We start from the raw sequence: 24931 nt of genomic DNA, 5'->3' as shown, positions 1-24931 counted from the left end.
TGCTCCCTCAGCACAGACCTGATGATAGTGCCGCACTCCCTCAGTACTGACCCGATGACAATGTAGCACTCCCTCAGTACTGACCGTCCGACAATGCAGCGCGCCCTCAGTACTGACATAATGACAATGTAGCACTCCCTCAGTATTGATCCGATGACAATGCAGCACTCCCTCAGTACTGACCCTTCAACTTTATTTGACAATCACTGTTGAAATTCTCTTTTGAAAGTTTACATTGAATCTGCTTCCATTGCCTTTTGAGGCAGCACTTTCCAGATCACAACAAATTGCGGCATTAAAAAAAAATCTTCATCTCCCCTTCTGGTTCTTTTGCCAATCACTTTCAGTTTGTATCCTTGGTTATCGAACTTACTGTCATTGGAAACTGATTAAATATGGAGAAACTATTTTTTAATTTTGAACACATCTATTAAATCTCCCCCTAACCTTCTCTGCTGTCGGAAGAACAATTCCAGCTTCTCCAGTCTCTCCACGTTAACTGAAGCCACTCATCCTGGTATCATTCTAGTAAATCTCCTCTGCTCCCTTTCTGGGGTCTTCACATCCTTCCTAAAATGTGATGCCCAGAATTGGACACAATACTCCAGCTGAGGTTGAACCAGTGTTATCTAAATTTTTAGTATAGCTTCCTAGGGAATATACCTAGCTGAAAGAGCAGTCAGGTCAGAAACATGATACAGAACCTAGCATTTAAGATGAATGGTTTAAAGAAGGTTGGGGACAGTCCTTATAGTAGCTGAGACAGGTAAAAGATCATGGAATTAGATGACTTTAGGATGGTGATGGCAGTCAGGGCTTTTTAGGTTCAGGCTTTTTGGGGCAGTTAGGGCCTTCTAGGTTTCGGCTTTTAGATTTAGGGTTAGGTTTAGTGCTCAGATTTGGGTTAGGTTTAGGGTTAGGTTTGCAGTTAGGGTTAGGGTTAGGATTTCAGTTAGGGATAGGGCTAGCATTAAGATTAGGGTTATGGTTCAGACTGCAGTTATGGTTAGGGTGAGGGTTAGTGTTAACTTTAGGACAACAGTTAGGGTTAGGGCGAGTGTTATGATTAGGATTATGATTATCCCCAGGCTTTTGGCTTGGTTTAGGATTGGGCTTACGACTACGTTTTGGGTTAGGGCTGCAGTTATGGTTCGTGCTCGGTTTAGGCATAGTGTTTGAGTTACTGTTGAGTTGAGCTAGGGTTAGGTTTGCAGTTTGGGTTAGCATTGAGTTGAGTGTCACAGTCAGGTTCATGTTGGGGTTAACGGTAGGTTAATGCTTAAAGTTCGTTTCAAGGTGAAGATTGCATTTTGGGTTAGTGCTAGCATTATCATGAGGGTGATTTGGTTACAGTTTATTTTAGGGTTAGGGTTAGCTCTTAAGTTCGCTCTGGTCCTCCAGCAGTTTCCTCTTGCTGCTTATCCACTGATTTGTGTCATGAGTCTATTCCTTTGTCAATGGAAAATAGTGCCTTGTCCTAAAGACAGTGGGTGCACCCATCCCAGTTCAGCCACGGTGGGTATTTTCACATCCCCAGTGATTCCTGCTGTCATTCAGTTTATGCAAGTCTGCGGAAAAATAATTAATGGACTGGAAACACTGGGACACGCACCTCTGGGTTGCTCTTAGTTATTTTATTTATTCATTAATTGAATAATTGATGTTACCGGATATTTCACCGTCCTCTTGACTTGCTCTCTGAACTTGGACTGAGTCACCCCATAAATAAATGTGTTTGTGCAGCAACTTAAATTCAACAGCATCACACCAACTCGTCGAAATATATTAAATGAATCTGTGTGATAATAGGGATTTGTTCCTGTTATGCTGTAATATAAGAAATCTATAACATACACCAACCACAGAAGTATGAAGCTGCCAGATATGGAGAAGAGTAAAATCGCAGACTTCCTTCTGCTCTCCATCTCTGGGTCACTGCGATTCTCTCCCTTGCTTTGACCCCTCAGTCCCTTACGGACTCTACTGGCCACGAAAATGTGTTTGACTGTCAGAGTGTTGAGCAATAGAATAAAAACGAATGGGAGCAACGGGGTTAAAATCGTATTAAACCAGTCAAATCCCACCCATCCAGGCTCAGTATAATAACTTGGTTTATCATAACAGAGCCATGGTATGTTGTCGATTATCCATGCAGGCTCGAATATAAAGTAGAAGGGGATGTTTTTTAAACAGAGCAGAATGCAGGTTGTTGCTAGAACAAGAGCTGCAGTTTTCTTGGTGCAATAATTTATTTTCAGCTTCTGGCAACAAATGGCCACAAATCTATCAAAGGAGAAAGCGACGGTGAACCAGACAGAACAATCTGAGGCTGCACACATCAGGACAGCGATAACACTACACACAGGGGTGATGCGCAGGAAAGTTCTTGGGATATAATAATAAAAGTTTCTCCACAGCATGACATCAGTGATAATGACCAGTAGATCTGCCATTGCCATGGCCACCAGGTAGCGAGTGGTGCAGGTGGAGAGTCCACACTTTCCCCGGGACAGGATCACAATCGCCACTAAATTAACTGTAAGAGAAAGAAGGTAAAAGAGACTGGAAATTACTGATCAAACATTCTTGGTGTGTGACCCAGACAGTAAGGGCAGAAATTTAACACTAACAACAGGTGGGTTGCAGGTGGATCAGAGGGCAAAATTTCAAAAAGTCTCAAGCGTGACCCCCCAACCCAACCTCCACCATGCCCACTTCCAGGTTTAGCGGAGTCGGAACAGGGGACGAACAGAGACCGGTTGGCAATTTAAATATTGTAATGGGGCTGGAAGTCTCTGTTTTAATGTGTTTTCTAGCTTTAACTGTGGTCCACAGGGTTTGCCAGCTCTTTCAAAAGCAGCAGTTGAAAGAAGTTGAGGACAGCTTCAGGGAGAAGGTAAGAGTCTTTACATCACTGTTTGTAATTCAGCATGTGCAGGATTTCTTTCCCCTACCACACCCACCCACCCCCCAAGTTCATCTTCCATCAGACTATCAGACACCCCCATGCAAAGACTCCTCTGGCCGGAAATGGGACCTGCCTCCTGGCATTGGACCCACCCCATCCTGGGATCGGCACTTTCCCCGCCATTGAACACTCTGGATCGGGTTCCATCGGGGTAGGGGATACGAATTGCCTGCTCCTGCAACCTGCTCTGGAGTCCTCCTCATCTGACTGGACTCCAGGCCTGTCAGTCAGGCTGACTTCAGGATGGGGAACCTATTATGTACACACGAGTTTGCAGAATGATTATGTTTTAAAAACCTTGATTTTTAATTTAGTGTAAGATGGAGTCAGAGGAAATGTGCGACCTGACCGCACCTCTGCTTAATGAGAAGACAGGGATCTTGGCTACCAGGGCAACAAAGAACCCAGATCAATGACCCTTTGAAAAGCAGAGAATGTTATGACACCCGATGAACAATGGGTTTCATCCTGCCACATTTTCAGATCGTAAACAAGAAGCCAGTGGCTTTGAAAATGTAAATATTAATTGCAATTGCGAACACATGGAAACAAAGGAACACACGGGTCATTCTGTTGTGTCCAGATCTGTGGGCTCTGCATATTGAAAAAAAAGTAAATTACGATTGGCCCTTTGATTGAGCATAAATTCTACAGACTTTGAGTAATCTGCAGGCTGTGAGGAAGACAACGTCGAGTGGAGGCAGCCTTAGGCGGCAGAGATAGAGAGAGGGAACTCCTGCTCTGGGAAGTCTGATACAGCGATAAACTGCAAAGACTTGAACCTGAATTGGACATTGCGCATTGCGAAGAAGGAAAAGACCAACAGGATCACCAGAGATTGGCTTATTCACGGAATCCCAGGCCAAAAGTGCTCCAACCAAGTCAGCAAAGAGAACATTGACTTTAAGAAGGTCGAGGAGATCAAAGACTTCGCAACTGGGTGGAGTTTGGGACTTTTAGTTGCGAAGGTTTCGTTTTAAGGAGGATTGTGTAATATATACATGTGGTGTGAGGTCTTGAAGTCTTTTAATAAGTGAAGAAACTACCTTTGTCTGTAATTTTAAGTTTTTGTTACTTACAAAGTACTATTTTGTCAATGGTAATTTTTAGTTTAGAGTCTAACCTAAAAGTTTTAAAACGTGAAATCTCATCATGTAGCTCTTTAAATTCTTCCGGGGAGTTCTTACGTCGTGGCTTAACGTTAACGGTGTCACTGAGGTTGTAACAGATTGGGGGCTCGGGCCCGGGATGTGAATTCAGAGGCTCTAAAATTGGTTCATTGAAAATTACTAGAATTTAAACAAGCAAGATTTTAGAATTACTTTTCCTGTACTCATAAGAAAAAGTCATCATGCCTACTTCTAATACTCAAGCATCTGCGGAGAGAAAAACATTGACTCTCAATGATTGAACACAGTTAACAGTGGATGTGTTAATGGCTGTAGCAGAGCAAGTGGGGGGTCAGTTTAAAAAGCTAAACATGCAGGAATTGTTGAAGTGTTGGCTCAGTATTTTAACCTTGAGCAAGGAGTGATTTTGGTAGCTCTGAGATTGTGTTAGCCAGAATGCAAATGGAACTTGTGAAAGAAGAAAGTATAACAGAGATATAAACATTGTTGTCACCTGTATAAAGTGTAAAATGTTAATAATGGAAATGTTTACAATATTATGTGTTGACAATGTTGTAGAAAATCATGGCTACGGTGACGACTTTTCAATTTTTAGTGGAGACGCGCTATGAATGTTGGAGTTTGTAGAATGTTTTTAAAACTGTGATTTTTAATTTAGTGTAAGATGGCGTCAGAGGAAACAATGTGACCTAACACCAACTCTGCTGAAGTACGAGATAGGAATCATGTTTACCAGGACAACAAAGAACCCAGATCAAAGACCTTTTGAGAAACAGGAAATGCAAGGTGTTAACACCTCACAGACAATAGGTTTTGCTTTCCCAGATTCTCAGATCCTAAACAAGGAGCCAGTGGTTCTGAAAATGCATATACAAGTTGCAATTGCCAGCAACTGGAAACAAAGGGAGGCCTGGGTCATTTTGCTTTGTCCAGACTTGTCGGCTCTGTATATTGAAAAAAAAAGTCCTTTGTCACTATGATTCTGGATAAATTCTAAAGATTTTGAAAAATCCACTGGCTGTGAGGAAAACAACAACCAGTGGTGGCAGCCTCAGGCGGCAGAGAGAGAGAGAGAGAGGGGGAGAGGGAAATGCTGCTCTCGGAAGTCTCATACAGCAAAAGGCTGCAAAGACGTGAACTTAATTTGGAAGTTGGGGATTGTGGAGAAGAATAAGACCAACGGGATCACTAGAGGTCGGCTTATTCACGGAAGCCCAGGTCGAAAGTCCTCAGAAGAAGTGAGAAAAAGAGGATGTTGAGTTTGAGAAAGTCTGGGGGAGCCAACACATCGCATCTGGGAGGAGTTTGGTGCTTTCAGCTGCAAAGATTTGCCCTCAAGTGAGACTGTGTAATGTCTAAGTATGGCTTGAGGTTTTAATAAGTGAAGAAAATATCTTTCTCTGTAATTTGGACTATTAGCTACTTACAAAGTACTATTTAGTTAATAGTGATTTTTAGTTTAGTTGCCTATATAATAAGTCATACAACGTCAAATCTCATCGTGCAATTCTTTAAATTGTTCTGCGGAGTTCATGGCTCGACTTTTAACGTTAACAGTCTCACTGAGGTTGTAACAGAACCTGTCAAGGAGAGAAGAGGCAGGCTGTGGAGTTTCAGCCTTACAGCATGCGGGCAGAAACATCAAATTCCGTCCCCTGCCTCTGGAACCCCTGCTGCCCCTCCCGACCTAAGTACTGGAGCAAAAGCAAATACTAAGACTTTTGGAAATCTGATAAAAATAGATGAATGTTGAAACCACTCAGCAGGCATGCAGCTTCTGTATCGAGAGAAACACACTTAACAGTTCAGGCTGTTTATCTTCCTCCAGAACTGGAAGATACTAGAGATTAACAGCTTTAAAGCAATGATAGACCCAAAGAAAAGTGGAGTATAGGGGGAGGAAAGAAGAATGCCTGTGCTTGGATGGAGGGCAGGAGTGATTCAATGAATACATCAATTATAGTAATTAATAAAATAACAGAATGGACATTTACATGTCAAACTATTTTCAGTGTAGCTAAAGATGTAGTAGAGGGACAAAGGGTTCCAGGACCATATATTTACAAATCATTTCAGGTATCAACACAGGTTAACAAGACCATACAAACAAATCACTGGAGTCCATTTCAAGAGGAATGGAATTGCAAAAACAAAGAGCTGATATTAGACTAATATAGGAGCTTGCTTGCACAACACTTAGCATTTGTGTACAGTAATGGTCTCCATATCACAAAAAAGACATTGATGCATTTGAGAAGATGCAATTATTTTACCCAGGATGTTGTGACAACTGAGAGGCGTGCACTATTTATTTAATCATGAACACTTTACTGGTGTTATTATTTGCTGCCCCCATTCTGATCTCTGTATTATAAAAAAAAACTATATGCATCTTCCTCACAGCGACACACCTCAGTGAGCCCAGTGCAGCGATTGGTACAGGTTACCTGTAGTGAGACTCAGAATTATAGATATGAACCGCTTGGCCAAAACTTACTCAGTTACAGAAGTGGAAAATTGCATAAACACAGCCCATTTGGTATTCATTCCGTTTAATAGCAAGATAATAAAACTAAGCACTCATGACCCACAGATTCCCTGGACCATGTTTTGGGAAGGGAATTAATCAGCACTAAAAGAAAATAAAGTTTTAAAAGTAAAGAGTAAACATTGTCACCATACCAAGGATTTGAATACTCTAACAGTGCTGTCCTGCTGTTGACCTGTCAGCAAATGGTAAATATCTGTGTCTGTTGGAGAAGTCCAACAGAAAAAAAGATCATTATCAATATATTTCTCTTTATAGACCAACAGACAAACATTTTCAAGCAACAAGTTAAATCTTACCATTTGCAATCGATTACAATCATAAAACTCAGCCACAGCTCAGTGTAGGGGAGAGAATAGCGACTCACCCTCAGTATAATTCTACAGTGAGATATTCCCCGTAAAACATGGTGTTACACTCACATGAAATGCAGTGACTGAAAATACACGAACTCAAACTAAAGAGTTAAAAAAATGGACTTTTCATTTAAAAGTGGACGATGTGTTGTAAAATGGTCACCAAAGGTAAGCCGACTGGGCCCCGTATATTAAAACTGTCTTACTCTTTGCTAAGGACAAATACTATACATTACAAGCTAAAAGGTGTCCAGTACATCCATCCTGAACCCGTGAAGAGACATTTTTGAATTCAATGGTTCCATCTAAAACAAAGAAGATGTGAAGTAGCCACATCCTGGGCCACCGCCGGTCACCACAGGCAGGCAGATCTGCATCGCCCAACAAAGGCAAGATGTGAGAGATTTTTGATCTTTAAACTACTCTCTGGAGAGACAGAGGGAGGGATCTGAACAAACATTCAGAAAGCTTGTCCAGCTGAGAGCTGGGAAAAATCCAACATAAGCCAAAGAGGTGCCCTGCTGTGAATTCCACATTTCAGTTTGTGCAGCAGAGAATTGAATGCGATTACCGTCTCCAGACTGAAATCTCAACCAACAGAGAAATCTACAAACAATCCAGGCTTGCAAACATAAAAGAAAAATTCAGCCTCCAAGAAGATTTAACAGGTTTACTGTGAACGCCAAAACCTACTTCAATTCAAACCACTTATCCGTTTGCTCTTCATTTATCTATTCTTGTGTGTGGCGTGTGTGACTGATTGCGTGTGTTGGTGTGGTTGTGACAATTTCAGGAATAAATATTGCTCAGTCAATAGTTAATCATCTGTTTGAAACCTCCAGGAAAACCTGTTAATCTCTGTTTATTCGAAAAACAAAATGGAAAGGGGTTAAAACTCGAGTAACAAAACCACTTGCTGTGATCGGTTGGGAGTTGAACAGTGGGGACCACCCACACCACTCACCACCTGGCCGTAACAATGGTCACTGGGGTCAAGTGTCCCACTCCGGTTAGTGACCCACACACAATTTGATTTTGCACTCCCACGAATATCTTCATTCAGAGAGTTGCGCGCTGAGGTCTAATTCAACAGTATTCAACATATTCTGTAAATGCAATGAGCTGATAATTCAGTGAACATATAAGTTACAAACAGAGGTTTAATTGAAGCTGAGGCATTGGAATAAAACTGCAGACAATATTCAGGTTGTTTCACTTAAAGAAATTGTATCACTGATCGGGTGTCTGGGTAACGGTGACCACTAGATCAGGATGCAAAATTATCAGTCACAGATGTAAAAACAGAGACTGCTCACACACAGGTTTACAGAACGTCAATGGTTACAGTCACTTACCAGGAACACCAATGATGACAAGAATCATATAATATATTTTCTCGATATTGTAAAATGTTCCCATTATTTTCTATGTGAATTGATCTGCCCCTTCGTTCTGCTGGCAATCTCTCTGTATTAAACTCTGAGGCGATGCATTCTAAGAGACTGTAAGATATATCCTGTGGTATCTCCATGGGGATAAGGATGTTGCAACACGTTCATTTCTTTTTCTATTTTTGAATTTGAACTAACGGATTACAACATCAAGTTAAGTCCCTGTTGTGATCGAATATATTTATTTCTGTGTACCTGTCCTAGGAGTGTTGATGGGGACATTGTAGATGGAGATTTACTCTGCCTCTAACTCCGTGCTGTACCTGTCCTGGGAGTGTTTGATCGGGACACTGTCGATGGAGATTTACTCAGTATCAAGCTCCGTGCTCTACCTGCTCTGGGAATGCTGAAGGGAGAGTGTAGAAGCAACTTCAATCTGTATCAACAAGAAATGCTGGAAATGCTCAGCAGGCCTGGCAACATCTATGCACAGATGCTGCCAGACCTGCTGAGCATTTCCAACATTTCTTGTTCTTATTTCAGATTTCCAGCATCCGCAGTATTTTGCTTTTATTTCAATCTCTTTCAAACCTTTTATTTCCTTTATACCACAGATCCCTTTTATTTTGTCGATGGGGCATTTATTCCGCAGGCCCAGTTAATTGGCATTTTCAACAAATGCCTTTAATTAAAATAGATCAATAAAACAAACCAGAAATTAAAATAGCTTTGTAAGATTTCTAGGTTACTAACCAGAGTACTACTTATTAAAATCCAGCTATTTCAAAATAAGAGCTAACTTTCATAAACTAACATATGCTGTACTCTTTGTCGTATGGTTAAAGTGGAAAAACGCAGGAAATATGGCATAGTATAGAAAATATGCCAAGGTAGGAGGAGTCTGGTAGATCATGTCAATTTTAAAATGCTTACTTACAGTAGAAGGGTGAGACCTTGCGAGCAGACAGTGAAAACAGCTTCTGTGTGGATTTGTCTCGTAATGATATAAGGAACCTGGAAATGTCAAAGCATTAGATTAAGTAATCAATGCAAAGGGATACTACTTGTGAAAATTCGAAAGGTTAGCAATCATGATGGTATGATCCTTGATTGCTTAAGAAAGGCATCCTTTAATTCAAGCTCAATCACTGATTGGGAGAGGGGAGAGTTAACTGGAAAGCTGTCAGGATAAAAGAATTCTTGTCTTTGAAACTGTAGGGCAGAAAGCTTTCGAACAACAACAAGAGACGAGAGAGAGACTGACAAGGAAAACTTGAAGACCAAAAGCTGCGGGAGAAAGAGTCATATGCTCTGCCGTCCAGTTTCTGATTTGGGTGGCATCCTCTGTGTGAGAATGTTAATTACTGCCTGAGTCTGTGACTAATAGTTTATCTGAAAAATTAATAAACTTGTCCTTACATTTATCTCAATACATTTGATTCATAACAAGCTTTGTGTTAACAAGTCTTTTCCCACTTTAAACCACTCTTATCTTATCACATTTTACAGCTTTGTCTGTATCTATGATGCACTCCAGTCCCTGGGGTGGATCTCGGAAGGCATGAAACGAATTGTCGAACACTGCATTCTCCTACTCCAGACATCTGGGCATGAACATAGTATCAGAAGAACGGCAGGCACTCAGGGTGGACGGACATCCATCCCCACACAACTCCCACCACCACAGCCCGCTGCCTGGACCTATGAACGGCCAGCTTGTCCAGGAAAACAATGATTCGGTGATACTCTTTCCAGATCATTTCCTCCACACCATGTCCCCAAAGATGAGTAGCGTGGGTCTGAAGAGCAGACAAAATTGGAGGAGCAGCCTCTTTAAATATTCAAAGAGGATCTGCAACCTTGAACACTCCACATTAAGATGGGACGTGGAGTCGTCCAGGCCACAGAACTTGCAGGCAGCCCTGGGAGTGAACCTACTTAAAAGTCCATAGCACGAGCCTCCCCTATGCAGCACCGTCCACCCCAGGTCCCCGAAGTAAAGGGAGAGGACCCCTGCACAGAGACAGAGATCTGCACCTGGGTTCACCTTCCTGCTGTATGGCAATACGGACTGCCACAGTGTGTACGGGTGGCAGACGAGGGCGAGGAAGTGGAGGGTGTTGAGGACCAACCCATACAGGAAACACTTCTGTGTTGTGTGGAATGGCAAAATTGAAATTCTGATAGGTGGTCAGGGTGCATGGGACCAGCTCCCAAGGAGGGTTTCGGGCCTGGGTGCGATGAGCAGTCCTGCCTGAATGGAGTTAAGCTCAGTCATAATGCTCCACACTCCCAAGGCCCATCGACATCCGCAGTAAGGCCTGTCCAGAAGTTTCACCTACTCCTCCACCTGTCAGGCAATCCCCAAAGCCGGGCACCAGAGCCCTCACCTCTGCCACTGTGGGAAGGCCCTGACTGGAGGCGACCATGTTACAGACTCTGAATCGATCCCAGTAAAAGGAAAGCAATTTCTGCAGAGATGCACGGCTAACAGTTACCACTTGGAGCTGCATGTCACCTTGAAGGCAGTAGAATTGGCAGAAAAAAGTAATTCGCCAGCGCACACCATCTGCGAGGACACTTGATGAACAGGTATCACTGAAGGGTCCTAATGTGGCGAGCGGCAGCCTGGGTAAGGATGCATGCCAACCACTGACGGCCCTCCTCAATCAGGAAACTCAGAACCACAGCCGAGGCCCAGTGTTTCCTCTTGCCCCAGAATAAATCAATGAGCTTCATCTGGATCTTAGTGACAAATGCAGGGGTGGGGGGGGGGGGGGGCAAAGTGAATAACTGGTACCGCAGCATCTTGTCCACCAGTTGTTTTATGACTAGCGCCTCGGGACCCAACCAGCTACAGGTCCCTCAGCGCTTCTTCTCTTTCTGCACCTGCCACAAGCCCAGTTCCACGATGGCTTGAGTGACACGGGACTCCAAGTCGAGCATCTCCCTCTCCAGGTACCTGACCTCAGCCTCCCACATCTTGCTCGGTGCCTTCTTGTACTCCTGACAGAACATGGATGTGTACCTTTCCCACATCCCACCATAGCCTCGAGGAGGGGAAGCCCCAGCATCATTCTCCAGCTGGCCCAGAGTCGACAGAGGGACTCCAGGAATTGCTCGTTTCCAGCAGCTTGTTGTTAAAGTGCCAGTTATGGAGTGGAGTGAGCTGTGCTCACACCAGATGGTGGTCCAGGCTAAGGTTAATTGGGTAAATAGACTGGGAGGTATGGCGGTAAATGAACAGTGCAAAACATTTAAAGAAACAATGCAAAGGGTTCAACAAAAGCACATTCCATTCAAAAACAAAAACTCGTCAAGAAAGACCCATCTGTGGCTCACTCAGAAAATTAAGGAGAGTATTAGACTAAAAGAAGAGACTTACAATGTTGCAAAAAGTACTAGCAAGTCTGAGGATTGGGAGTGTTTTAGAAACCAACAAAGGGCCACCAAAAAGTTGATAAAAAAGGAAAAGAAAAATGAGAGTAATCCAGCCATTGATATTAATATTGATATCAGACGAGAAGAAGTATTGGAGAAACCTGATTGACTAAAAGCTGACAAGCCCCAGGGACTAGATGGCCTACATCCTCGGGTTCCAAAAGAGATAGTTGCAGTGAAAGTGGAAGCACTGGCTATGATTATCCAGAGTTCCTTAGATTCAGGAATGGTCCCGTCTGATGGGAAGTTTTCAAATGATACACCACTTTTCAAGAAAGGAGATCGAGAGAAAAAAGGGAACTACAGGCCAGTTAGCCTAACATCAGCGAAGTCTAAACAATGCACTTTTTTTTTAAGAGATACAGCACTTGGAAATCGTAGTATGATCAGAATAAGTCAACATGGTTTTACCATTCTTTTGAGAATGTTGCTAATAGGCTGGCTCAAGGAGAACCAGGAGATGGAGTTTACCTGGATTTCCAAAAGACATTCGATATGGTGCCACATAAAAGATTAATACTCAAGATAAGGGCTCATGGTGTTGGGAGTAATACATTAGCGTGGATGGAGAATTGTTTAACAGACAGGAAGCAGAAAGTGGGCATAAATGAGGCATTTTAAAGCTGGCAGGCAGTGAATGGTGAGGTCCCGCAAGGATCAATGCTGGGGCTTCAGCTATTGACACTCTATATTCATGACTTGGTTGAAGAGACAGAGAACAATGTCTCGAAGTTTGCTGATAATGCAGAGTTTGTTGGAAAGGTAAATTGTTGGGAGGACATAGAGAGGCTGCAAAGAGATATAGGTAGGTTAAATGAGTGGGCAATAGGATAGAAAACGAAGTGTAATGTATGGAAGTGTGAGGTTGGTCATTTTGGTCATAAAAATAGAAAAATAGAATATTTTTAAAAGGTGTAAAACTGGTAAGTGTTTATGTGCAGACATACTCATACAAGGAACGCACAAAGTTAACAGGTATGTTCAGCAGGCTATTAGGAAGACAAATGGCATGCTGGTCCTTATTGTAAGGGGATTGAAGTACAGGAATAAAGACGTGTTACTAAAGTTGCACAGGGCTTTGATGAGGCCACACCTAGAATACTGTGTGCAGTTTTGGCCTCCACATTTAAGAAAGGATATTCTTGCACCAGAGGCGGCGGTGCAGTCAAGATTTATTAAATTGGTCCTTGGGCTAAGGGGGTTGTCCTCGGGTAAAAAGGCTAAGCAAATTGGGCCCATATTCTCCAAAGTTTAGAAGAATGAGAGGCGGTCTAATTGAGACATACACAATTCTGAAAGAACTTGATAGGATAGAAACTGAGAGATTGTTTCCACTAGTCCAGGAATCTAGAATGTTTGGTCACAGTCTCAGGATAGGGGCCAGTCATCCAGGACTGAGGAGGAGAAATTACTACACTCAGAGGGTTGTGAGTCTTTAGCATTTTCTACCCCAGAGGGTTGTGGATGCTCCATCATTGAATACATTTATGGCTGGGATAGATATACCTTTTGGTCTTGCAGGGAATCAAGGGATATGAGGAGCGTGCAGGAAAGTAGAACTGTAGCCTCAGATCAGACATGATCGCATTGAATGGCGGTGCAGGCTCGATGCACCACGCGGTCTACTCCTGTTCAAATTTCTTGTGTTCTTGTGCTCATGTGTCCTCGTGTTGGGTGGCCAGTTTTTCAGCTGGCGCAGACAGGATGGGTGCAATGCCCTCTTTCTGTGTCGTAACGTTGCTCTGGTTCTATTGTTCAATGATTCTATGATTTTAAATGGACTGTAAAAACTTCTATGGATATGTAAAAGGAAAAGATTAGCAGAGGAAAATGTTGGCCCATTAAAGTCAGCGACACGAGAATTTATAATGGGCAGTAAGGAAATGACACATAATCTAAACCAATAACTTGTGTTTGGCTTGATGGAGGAACATGAAAAACACATCTGACAAACACTAAAGAAACAAGAGACTAGTGAGAATGAGGTACTGAAAGATATTCATTTTAGTAAAAAAAAGTACTACTGAAGAAATTAATGGGACTGAAAGTTTCTAAGCCCCCTGTACCCAAAGCTCTATATCCCAGAGTGTTGAAGGAGGTGGCTGTAGAGTTCATGGGTGCGCTGGTGATCAGCTTCCAAAATTGTATTGATTCTGGAATGGTTCTTCAAGATTGGAAGGTAGAAAATGTCACTCAACTATTTAGGAAAGGTAAGAGTGAGATACTACAGGATTGATAACCTGACATCAGTAGTCGGGGAAATGCTAGAATCCGTTGTAAATGAGGTCTTTACTGGATAATGGTAGGATTGGCAGAGTCAAGATGGATTATTTATAAAAGGGAAATCATGTTTGACAAACCAGTTGGAGTTTTTATGAAGATGCACCTAGCAGAATATACAAGGGGATACATAGGTGGATGTGGTCTATTTGGATTTTCAGAAGGATTTTGATGAGGCCCCACACAGGACGATAGCAAGCAAAATTAGAGCACATGGGATTTTAACTAATATACTGGAATGGATTTAGAATTGGTTAATGGACAGAAAACAGAGAGTAGAAATAAGCAGATTATCCTCAGGTTCGCAGGCTGTTACACATGCTGTCCAACAAGGATCAGTGCTTGGGTCACAGTTATTCATCATCCATAGCAATGATTTGGATGTGTGGCCCAATTGTAATATTCCAAATTTGCTGATGACACAAGACTAGGTGGGACTGACAGTGGTGAGGAGGACGCAAAGAGGCTTCAAGTGTGTTTAAACAGGTGAGGTGAGTGGGCAAGAACATGGCAGATTTAATATAACATTGAAAAATATGAAGTTATCCACTTTGGTGGGATAAACAGGAATGCTAAGTATTTTAAATGGTGAGAGATTGGGAAGTGTTGACGTACAAGCGGACTTGAGCGCCCTTGTTCATGACTCACTGAAAGCTAACATGCCGGTACAGCAAGCAATGAGGAAGGCAAATGATATGTTGGCCTTTATTGCAAGAGGATTAGAGCACAGGAACAAAGAAGCCTTGCTGCAATTGTATAAAGCCTGGGCGCGACCGCACCTGAAATATTCTGTGGGTTTTTGGTCTAATTATCTGAGGAGGGATATACTTGCCATAGAGGGAGTGCAACAACGTTTCACTGGGCTGATTCCTGAGATGGCGCGATTATCTTATGAAGAGAGAGTGAGGAGACTGGGCCTATATTCTCGAGAGTTTCGAAGAATGAGTGCTGATCTCTTGGAAGCATACAAAATTCTTCCAGAGCTCAACATAGTTAATGCAGCAATGATGTCCCCCTGGCTGTGGTGTCCAAAAGCAGGGGACAGAGTCGTAGAATAAGGGGTAGACCATTTAGAACTGAGGTGAGGAGGGATGCCCTCACTCATAGGGTGGTGAATCTGTGGCATTATCTACCCCAGAGGGCTGTGGAGGTTCAGTCATTGAGTATGTTTAAGACGGCGATCATTAGATTTTTAGATATTAAAGACATTAAGGGATATGGGGATAGTGTAGGAAAATTAGCCAGGATTTAGCTGACTGTTGGAGCAAGCTGGAGGGGAAAAATGGCCTATTCCTGTTCCTATTTTCCATGTTTTTGTGTTCCTAATGCTGACACCGCAGGACAACGAAGAACGCCAAGTTGTCTAGGGTAATTCAACTTCCTTGCTGTGTATATAAAGAGCTTCTCGGAGGAGGCATCTCCAGTGAGAAATTGCAGAAGGGAGACACACCATTCATTTGACAAGACGATCAGCCAGTGAATTCAGTGCATTGAAGCAAGCACTGTCAGTTGAGTCATGTCTTCTATACTATAACCCTCAGAAAGCAACGATATTAGAAGTGGAAGCATTGTAGGAAGGTCTCGGTGTTGTCATCTTCAAGATGGCAAGCATATCACATTTAGTTCAAGAGGTCTGTTGCTCGCTCAAGCAAATTACTTCAATATTGCATCACCTCGACTCCAGATTTTACACAGGATTCAGGGCTTCAAATGTGATGTCACATACAAACCGTGCAGTCGATTGGACCTATGAAGTATATTAAGTTGACTGCCAATGATGGGAAGGCATGAGACATGCCACTAGACTTCCAGGTGGGTGAAGTCTGTGCATTCGTGGAGTATGTTGACAAGGCGGATCTCGTGTACTTTCGCCAAAATAAGTGAGGGAAACTCAAGAGGGAGACTTATCAAGACCCCATGCTCCAACTGCTGTCGCAGATCGTTATTGGGGGTTGGCCTGAGACTATTCAGGAGATTCCAATGTATCTGAGAACATATTGGCCATATCGAGGCAAACATCGGTATATAAAAAGGAGTACTATCCAATGGGGGCTAAGCAAACATTACAGTGGCATTTCAGTCTGGCATTATTGACAGCTCTACCAAGTACACGTGGGAACATGGAGGATGAGGTCACTCGCTTGTGAGTAAGTGTTCTGGTTCGAATGGCCAGATGGTGAAATCTTGTCATTCGTGTCAGGGCCATTAGACTGGTCAACAGAAAGAGCCACTGCAACTCCATGACATACCATTGTCACCATGAAAGAAGATAGCAACTGATCTGTGCTCCATCGGCAGAGAAGACTATCCGCCAATGACTTACTATGACTGGAAATTTCCTCTTCTGCAGAATCTTCGAAACATGTCAAGTGCAGCAGTGCCAACACTGTACCCTTCCTCTTTAGTCTTTTCGGTGCCCCAATTGAAATGGCAACCGACAACAGTCCACGATACACAGGAAAACCTTTGCATAATATGTGTGGTCCCATCATTCATGTCACATCATCACCCAAATATCCTCGGTTGGATGGTATGGCTGATCGTGTGATCAGGAGAATAAAATCGCTGATCAGCAAGTGTTTGATAACCAGGCAAGATATCCAATTTGCATTATTGCATCATTGTGCAACGCCAGTAGCCTTCAGTTGCCATTGCCTGCTGAGATTCTGTGTGTTCAACTAGTGAGAACAACATTACCAAGCTATCTTATGACCAAATTTTCATGGAATCCAGGACTGATTATGTCACAAATAAGATAACATGAAAGATGCACATAACATGAATGTGGGTGCTGAATTGCGACCATGAAATGTTGGCCACACAGGTGATGGTCCCACACCCACAAGAACAGACATGGATCCTGTTGCGGTATCACTTTAACAGTATAAGTACTCTATGCATAATTACTGGAGGTGATGTCATCGAAGTTGCAAACAGGCAGTTAGAGTCGTGGTCGTCATCACGTCACACGAGTAAGAGAGGGTTCTCTTTTAAAGTTGTTACTTTTGAATAAAGAACAATTTATCAAAACTCTATTCAGCATTGTTCAGTATCATATTGCTGAAGAAAAGCAATAATATAAAGTGGGGGCAGCAAGTTCTCTCCGGAAATTTTCAACTTATGAGCGCTCCGTAAACAATATGCTGTCATTGTGTGGTCTCTGAATATCTTCACTATTAAAGCACACCACTATCAACGAGGAAGTATCAGTGCGACCACGATATCGAGGACTGTGATTTGCCCCTACAGGCCAATGCGAATCATCATTAAAAGAGCAGCAGGAATTCAGCACTGGTAAGTTCGACAATGATTACTGATACAGGTGCACAGGAAAGTGTGAGCACGTGAAGCGGGTTGTGTAAGTTGATGGGAGCTGGTAGAAACAACAGGATGCGGATGAAATAGAGCTCAGAAATGACGAGCAGAGTCTGCCCCATCGGGTCTGCCGAGCGGACTGCCATTACAGGTAGGCTGTTTCCCCAGCATTGCTGCTTCATGGGCGAAATCTCCCTGATTGCAAGCAGAAAACCCAGGCTGCAGGCACGGGGCTAAGGGTGGGATCATATTTGTTATACTCCCTCATGGAGAGACCCAGAAAGAACAGAAGAGGTCGCTTTTTAAAGGGAAAATCTCCAACTGACAACTTTTTCTGTGCATTGAAATTTGCCACTAAACATTCAACAGTAAATTGAAAATCCCAAGAACTCTTCCATGATTTCCAACCCTTCAAGCAGCTCTTGGAGTTATGTTTCTTGGCTCTTCTATCACGAAGCTTGACAAGCAAGCTAAGATCAAGTTTTCAACTGGCAACGATGGGCTGGATCGTATCAACAACTCTGGAAATTCTGAAGCCGAACAGAAGGATCCAGAGAGATTCTGGATGACAATAGTGATAGTGGACTAGATGAAGGTCTATATCAATTTTAGGATTCATCGCCTGGAGTTGATGACATACCACCAGCAGTCGACACAGACCATTGGCCAATTTGTTGGACAATGCTGCGAGAAAAGAAAGATCTGTGATTTCTCAGAGGTTGAGTGATCCAAACAGATCTTGGAGTTGGTCATTGAGACTTCCCTGATGGAAGATTTTCAGAAAGAGCTACCAGATAAGCAGAAGGGGTCCGATACTGAAAGTCTACTGAAATAAAGCAGGAACTTTGGGCCCATTGCTGCAAGCAATACGAGTGTTTGGGACAAGGTCCATAGGTGAGAGAAACAGAAAATCTTAGCAAGGTATTATACGTGGCAAATGCTGTCAACTGCACCAACCAAGAAATTGTCCAGCTTACTTGGATAACTGAAAGGTGTGTGGCAAGAAAGGACAGTTAGAAGTGTTAGAACAACAAAGGACAAAGAACAGTACAGCACAGGAACAGGCCATTCGGCCCTCCAAGCATGCGCCGATCTTGATGCCTGCGTGAACTAACACCTTCTGCACTTCCGGGGCCCATATCGCTCTATTCCCTTCCGATTCATGTATTTGTCAAGATGTCTCTTAAACATCGCTATCATATCTGCTTCCACCACCTCCCCTGACAGCAGGTTCCAGGCACTCAACACCCTCTGTGTGAAAAACTTGCCTCGCACATCCCCTCTAAACATTGCCCCTCGCAACTTTAACCGATGTCCCCTAGTAACTGACTCTTCCACCCTGGGAAAAAGCTTCTGACTATCCACTCTGTCCATGCCACTCATAACTTTGTAAACCTCTATCATGTCGCCCCTCCACCTCCGTCGTTCCAGTGAAAACAATCCGAGTTTTCCCAACCGCTCCTCATAGCTAATGCCCTCCAGACCAGGCAACATCCTGGTAAACTTCCTCTGTACCTCTCCAAAGCCTCCACGTCCTTCTGGTAGTGTGGCGACCAGAGTTGCACGCAATATTCTAAGTGTGGCCGAACTAAAGTTCTGTACAGCTGCAACATGACTTGCCAATTTTTATACTCGATGCCCCGACCGATGAAGGCAAACATGCCGTATGTCTTCTTGACTACCTTATCCACCTGCGTGGCACATTCAGTGACCTGTGGACCTGTACGCCCAGATCTCTCTGCCTGTCAATACTCCTAAGGGTTCTGCCATTTACTATATATTTCCCACCTGCATTAGACCTTCCAAAATGCATTACCTCACATTTGTCCGGATTAAACTCCATCTGCCATTTCTCCACCCAAGTCTCCAACCGATCTATATCCTGCTGTATCCTCTGACAATCCTCATCACTATCCGCAACTCCGCCAACTTTTGCGTTGTCCGCAAACGTACTAATAGACTAGCTACATTTTCCTCCAAATCATTTATATATACTGCAAACAGCAAAGGTCCCAGCACTGATCCCTGCAGAACACCACTAGTCACATCCCTCCATTCAGATAAACACCCATCCACTGATACCCTCTGTCTTCTATGACTGAGCCAGTTCTGTATCCATCTTGTCAGCTCACCTCTGATCCCGTGTGACTTCACCTTTTGTACCAGTCTGCCATGCGGGACCTTGTAAAAGCTTTACTAAAGTCCATATAGATAACATCCACTGCCCTTCCTTCATCAATCATCTTTGTCGCTTCCTCAAAAAACTCAATCAAATTAGTAAAACACGACCTCATCTTCACAAAACCATGCTGTCTCTCGCTAATAAGTTCGTTTGTTTCCAAATGGGAGTAAATCCTGTCCAGAATAATCCTCTCTAATAGTTTCCCTACCACTGACGTAAGGCTCACCGGCCTATAATTTCCTGGATTATCCTTGACACCTTTCTTAAACAAAGGAACAACATTGGCTATTCTCCAGTCCTCTGGGACCTCACCTGTAGCCAATGAGGATGCAAAGATTTCTGTTAAGGCCCCAGCAATTTCTTCCCTTGCCTCCCTCAGTATTCTAGGGTAGATCCCATCAGGCCCTGGGGACCTATCTACCTTAATGCTTTGCAAGACAGCCAACACCTCCTCCTTTTTGATAATGAGATGACTGAGACTATCTGCACTCCCTTCCCTAGGGTCATCATCCACCAAGTCCTTCTCTTTGGTGAATACTGATGCAAAGTACTCATTTAGCACCTCACCCATTTCCTCTGGCTCCACACATAGATTCCCATCTCTGTCCTTGAGTGGGCCAACCCTTTCGCTGGTTAGCCTCTTGCTCTTTATATATGTTTAAAAAGCCTTGGGATTTTCCTTAATCCTGTCTGCCAATGACTTTTCATGAGCCCTTTTAGCCCTCCTAACTCCCTGCTTAAGTTCCTTCCTACTGTCTTTATATTCCTCAAGTGCTTCATCTGTTCCTAGCCTTCCAGCCCTTACAAATGCTTCCTTTTTATTTTTGACTAGGCTCACAATATCCTGTGTTATCCAAGCTTCCCGAAACGTGCCAAACTTGTCTTTCTTCCTCACAGGAACATGCTGGTCCTGGATTCTAATCAGCTGACGTTTGATAGACTCCCACATGTCAGATGTTGATTTACCCTCAAACAGCCGCCCCCAATCTAAATTATTCAGTTCCTGCCTAATATTGTTATAATTAGCCTTCCCCCAATTTAGCACCTTCACCCGAGGACTACTCTTATCCTTATCACAAGTACCTTAAAACGTATGGAATTATGGTCACTGCTCCCTAAAAGCTCCCACACTGAAACTTCGACCACCTGACCGGGCTCATTCCCCAATACCAGGTCCAGAATGGCCCCATCCCCAGTTGGACTTTCTACATACTGTTTCAAGTAGCCCTCCTGGATGCTCCTCACAAATTCTGCCCCATCCAAGCTTCTAGCACTAAGTGAGTCCCAGTCAATATAGGGGAAGGAAAAATCACCCACCACCACAACCCTGTTCCCTTTACATCTTTCCAATTCGCTGGCAATGTAAACATAGCCAGAGGTCACAGTAGTCCACTACAGGACAAGAAGCACACAAATGCCAGAAACCAAACTAAACATACATATGCCCATGAGGTAGGGAGTGACTTGAGCACCAAAGGTGGTATCTGAAGGTGAGCACACATTCCACATGATAACAGTTGCACTGGCGGGCAACATAAAGGAAAATCCAAAGGCTTTTTACAAGTATATTCAGGAAAAGAGGATAACCAGGGAAAGAGTAGGGCCCATTAGGGATCAAAGTGGCAAACTGTGTGTGGAGGCGGAGGACATACGTGAGGTTTTAAATGATTACTTTTCATCCGAATTGACTCTGGAGTAGGACGATGTAGGTGTAGAGAACAGGGAGGGGGATTGTAATATACTTGAACATATTCGCATTAAAAGGGAGGAAGTATTAGCTGTTTTAGCGGGCTTAAAAATGGATAAATCCACAGGCCCAGATGAGATGTATTCCAGGCTGTTATGTGAGGCAAGGGAGGAGATTTCAGGGGCTCTGGCACAAATTTTCGAATCCTCTCTGGCCACAGGAGAGGTGCCAGAGGATTGGAGGGCAGCGAATGTGGTACCATTAATTAAGAAGGGTAGCAGGGATAAACCAGGTAATTACAGGCCGGTGAGTCTAACATTAGTGGTAGGGAAACTATTGGAAAAATTCTGAGGGACAGGATTGATCTCAACATGGAGAGGCAGGGATTAATCAGGGATAGTCAGCATGGCTTTGTCAGGGGGAGATCATGTCTAACTAACTTGATTGAATTTTTCGAGGTGGTGACGAGATGTATAGATCAGGGGAAAGCAGTAGTCTAGATGGACTTCAGTAAGGCTTTTTCTAAAGTCCGCCTGGGAGATTGCTTCAGAAGGTAAGAGCCCATGGGATCCAGGGCAATTTGGCAAATTGGATCGAAAATTGGCTTAGTGACAGGAGGCAGAGGGTGATGGTCGAGGCTTGTTTCTGTGAGTGGAAGCCTGTGACCAGTGGTGTACATTAGAGATCAGTGCTGGGACCCTTTGTTGTTTGTAGTGTACATTAATGATTTCGACGTGAATATAGGAAATATGATCAGTAAGTCTGCAGATGACCCGAAAATTGGTGGTGTCGTAAATGGTGAGGAGGAAAAGCTTAGATTTCAGGACGGTACCGCAAGGGAATATACAATGAACGGTAGGGCCCTAGGAAGTACAAAGGGTCAGACGTACCTTGGTGTGTTTGTCCATAGATCACTCATAGATAGGTGGATAAGGTGGTTAGGAAGGCATATGGAATACTTGCCTTTATTAGCCGAGGCATAGAATATAAGAGCAGGGAGGTTATGATGGTGCTGTGTAAAACGCTAGCTTGGCCACAGCTGGAGTACTGTGTACAATTCTGGGCACCACAATATAGGAAGGATGTGATTGCACTGGAGAGTTGTGTGCAGTGTGCTGGGTGCAGTGGAAATTCACCAGTATGTTGCCTGGGCTGGAGCATTTCAGCTATGAAGAGAGACTGAAAAGGCTAGAGTTGTTTTCCTTAGAGCAGAGAAGACTGAGGGGAGATATGATTGAGGTGTACAATATCATGAGGGGCATTGATAGGTTAGATAGGAAGAAACTTTTTCCCTTAGCAGAGGGCTCAATAACCAGGGGGCATAGATTTAGGGTAAGGCGCAGGAGGCTTACAGGGGATTTGAGGAAAACGATTTTCATCCAGAGGGTGGTTGGAATCTGGAACGCACTGCCTGAAGAGGTGGTAGAGGCAGGAACCCTCACAACATTTGAGAAGTATTTAGATGAGCACTGGAAACGCCATAGCATATAAGGCTACGGGCCAGGTGCTGGAAAATGGGATTAGAATAGGTAGGTGCTTGATGGCCGACACAGAAAAGATGGGCCGAAGGCCCTGTTTCTGTGCTGTATAACTCTATGAACTAAATAGATGCGGTTACACAGCGGAAAGCATTCACTACCAATGATATCATATGCCCTGAGAAGACTGCAGAGCACACGTTGCGATTTAAGATCGATACAGGGGCCGTTGCAAGCATTCTGACCCCTGAGAATAGTGAAGGTATGTATGTAGCGAGATGGGAAGTCTTACTGCAACCTACAGAGACAGTATTCATTGAGTACAATGGTACACCGATCAACTGTGCAGGAACATAATGTTGGAGTGTCGGTGTGGAAAATCGGCATGGTCACAACAAATTTTCTACATGATTGACACAAGTGTCCCAGCAGTTTCAGGCCTTCCAGCATGTAGCCAGATTCAAATTGTCATAATCAACGGGATCAGCAGTGTGCCAAGGACTTACAACCAGAATAGATGTGACCCTATTGAGACAATCCAAGATTTACAACGAATGTACCCAACCAATCTGGTACATTGATAAGTTTCAAAAGAGATTCTCTCCTACCTGTGCGTGACGACACGGTTACTTCCATAGATCCACCGAGGAAATGCAGTGTCTATGTCAAAGACAAACTCAAAGCCGAAATGGATAGTATGGAGTGAAGAAATCATCAAGCCTGTACAAAGCACATGGATTGGTGCAGTTCCATATCAGCTGTAATCGAAAAAACGTCAACATCAAGCTATGCTTAGATCTTAGAAGGCTGAATAGCACATACACAAAACGATTTACTCACAAATCTCCACATTGGAGGAGCGGAATCCTAAATTTGCAAAGGCCATATTCTTTACCAAGTTCGATGACAGAAATGGTCCCTCTTTCTGAAATTTCGCAGAGTTAATGACTTTCAGGACCCTGTGCTATTTTTTTGTACCTACTATTTGGCTCATCAGTAATCCAGGCTTTATTTCTGTAGCATATGGATCACATTATAGAACATGTGCTGGGATGTGCCTGTACTGCTGATGATATAGCAATTATGGGCGGCACAAAAGAAGAACACGACAGGAATTTGCACATCATGATCGAGACAATAATGAGGGCCTTAATATCCAACATTAAGAAGTGTAACATTAACGCAAGGCACATCAACTTCTTCAGCTCCATGTTCTCAGACATGGGCAGAAAACAGGATACCAGCAAGATAGAGGTTATTTACACCATGCCTAGCCCACAATACAAGGAAGACTTACTCAGATGTCTTGGTCTTTTTTATTTCTTAGTTCCCCACATCTCATCTCTTTAGTGAAAATCATTGATTCTTCGAGATCGCCGCAAAAAGGAAACACCATAACATTGGCATGAAGATCACCAGCACGTGTTCTATTACTGAAGCAGTCACTGTTAACAGAAACATCTTTGCAGTTTTAAGACCTGAGAAATGTTACCCTTCTGGCACAGGATGCTTGTTTGGTGATTTGCAAAAAAAAAAAGCAGCTGGAGCATGTTTGTTGCTAGAAGGCCATTTAATCGCTTTCTGTTCGAAATGCTTGTCGGCAATGCACACAACCTATTCCGACATAAGAGTGGGGGAGACCGTGGCATAGTGGTAATGTCACTGGGCAAGTAATCCAGAAGCCCAGGCCAATATCTTGCCGGCACGATTTCAAATCCCACTACAGCAGATGGGTGAATATAAATGCAATTAATTAATTAAAGAAGAATTGGCAGTGCAATGCCAAAAGGAAATCTGGTTCATTCATGTCTTTTAGGGAAGGAAATCGGCCGTCCTTAGCAGCGATAGCTTGTGACTCCAGACACACAGCAATGTGGTTGACTCTTATCTCCCCTCCGAAATGGAGCAGCAAGTGACACTGACATTTACTTGGCTATGTGTAAAATTATCCAGGTGAGTCCTGTCCACAAAAAGCAGGACAAATCCAACACGACAAATTAGCACCCGACCTCTTGATCATCAATAAAGCGATGGAAGGTGTCATTGACAGTGCTATCAAGTAGCACTTGCTCAGCAGTAACCTGCTCACTGACGCTCAGTTTGGCTTCTGCCAGGGCCACTCAGCTCCTGACCTCATTACAAACTTGGTCCAACC

General features: G+C 43.4%; 1 protein-coding gene across 1 annotated transcript; it reads right to left on the bottom strand.

Annotated features, from left to right (window-relative positions):
- Positions 1-1634: 1634 nt before the first annotated feature.
- On the bottom strand, positions 1635-8421 carry LOC137345273 (probable G-protein coupled receptor 139). Its single transcript, XM_068008749.1, has 2 exons — positions 8358-8421; positions 1635-2536 (listed from the first exon to the last, which is right to left on the bottom strand). The coding sequence occupies exons 1-2, from the start codon at positions 8419-8421 to the stop codon at positions 1635-1637; spliced, it is 966 nt and encodes a 321-aa protein (XP_067864850.1).
- Positions 8422-24931: the final 16510 nt, after the last annotated feature.

Source organism: Heterodontus francisci, chromosome 28 (assembly GCF_036365525.1).
Source record: "Heterodontus francisci isolate sHetFra1 chromosome 28, sHetFra1.hap1, whole genome shotgun sequence".
Classification (NCBI taxonomy): Eukaryota; Metazoa; Chordata; class Chondrichthyes; order Heterodontiformes; family Heterodontidae; genus Heterodontus; species Heterodontus francisci.
The sequence above is the reverse complement of the archived record's forward strand: the minus strand, read 5'-3'. Positions and strand labels throughout refer to the sequence as shown.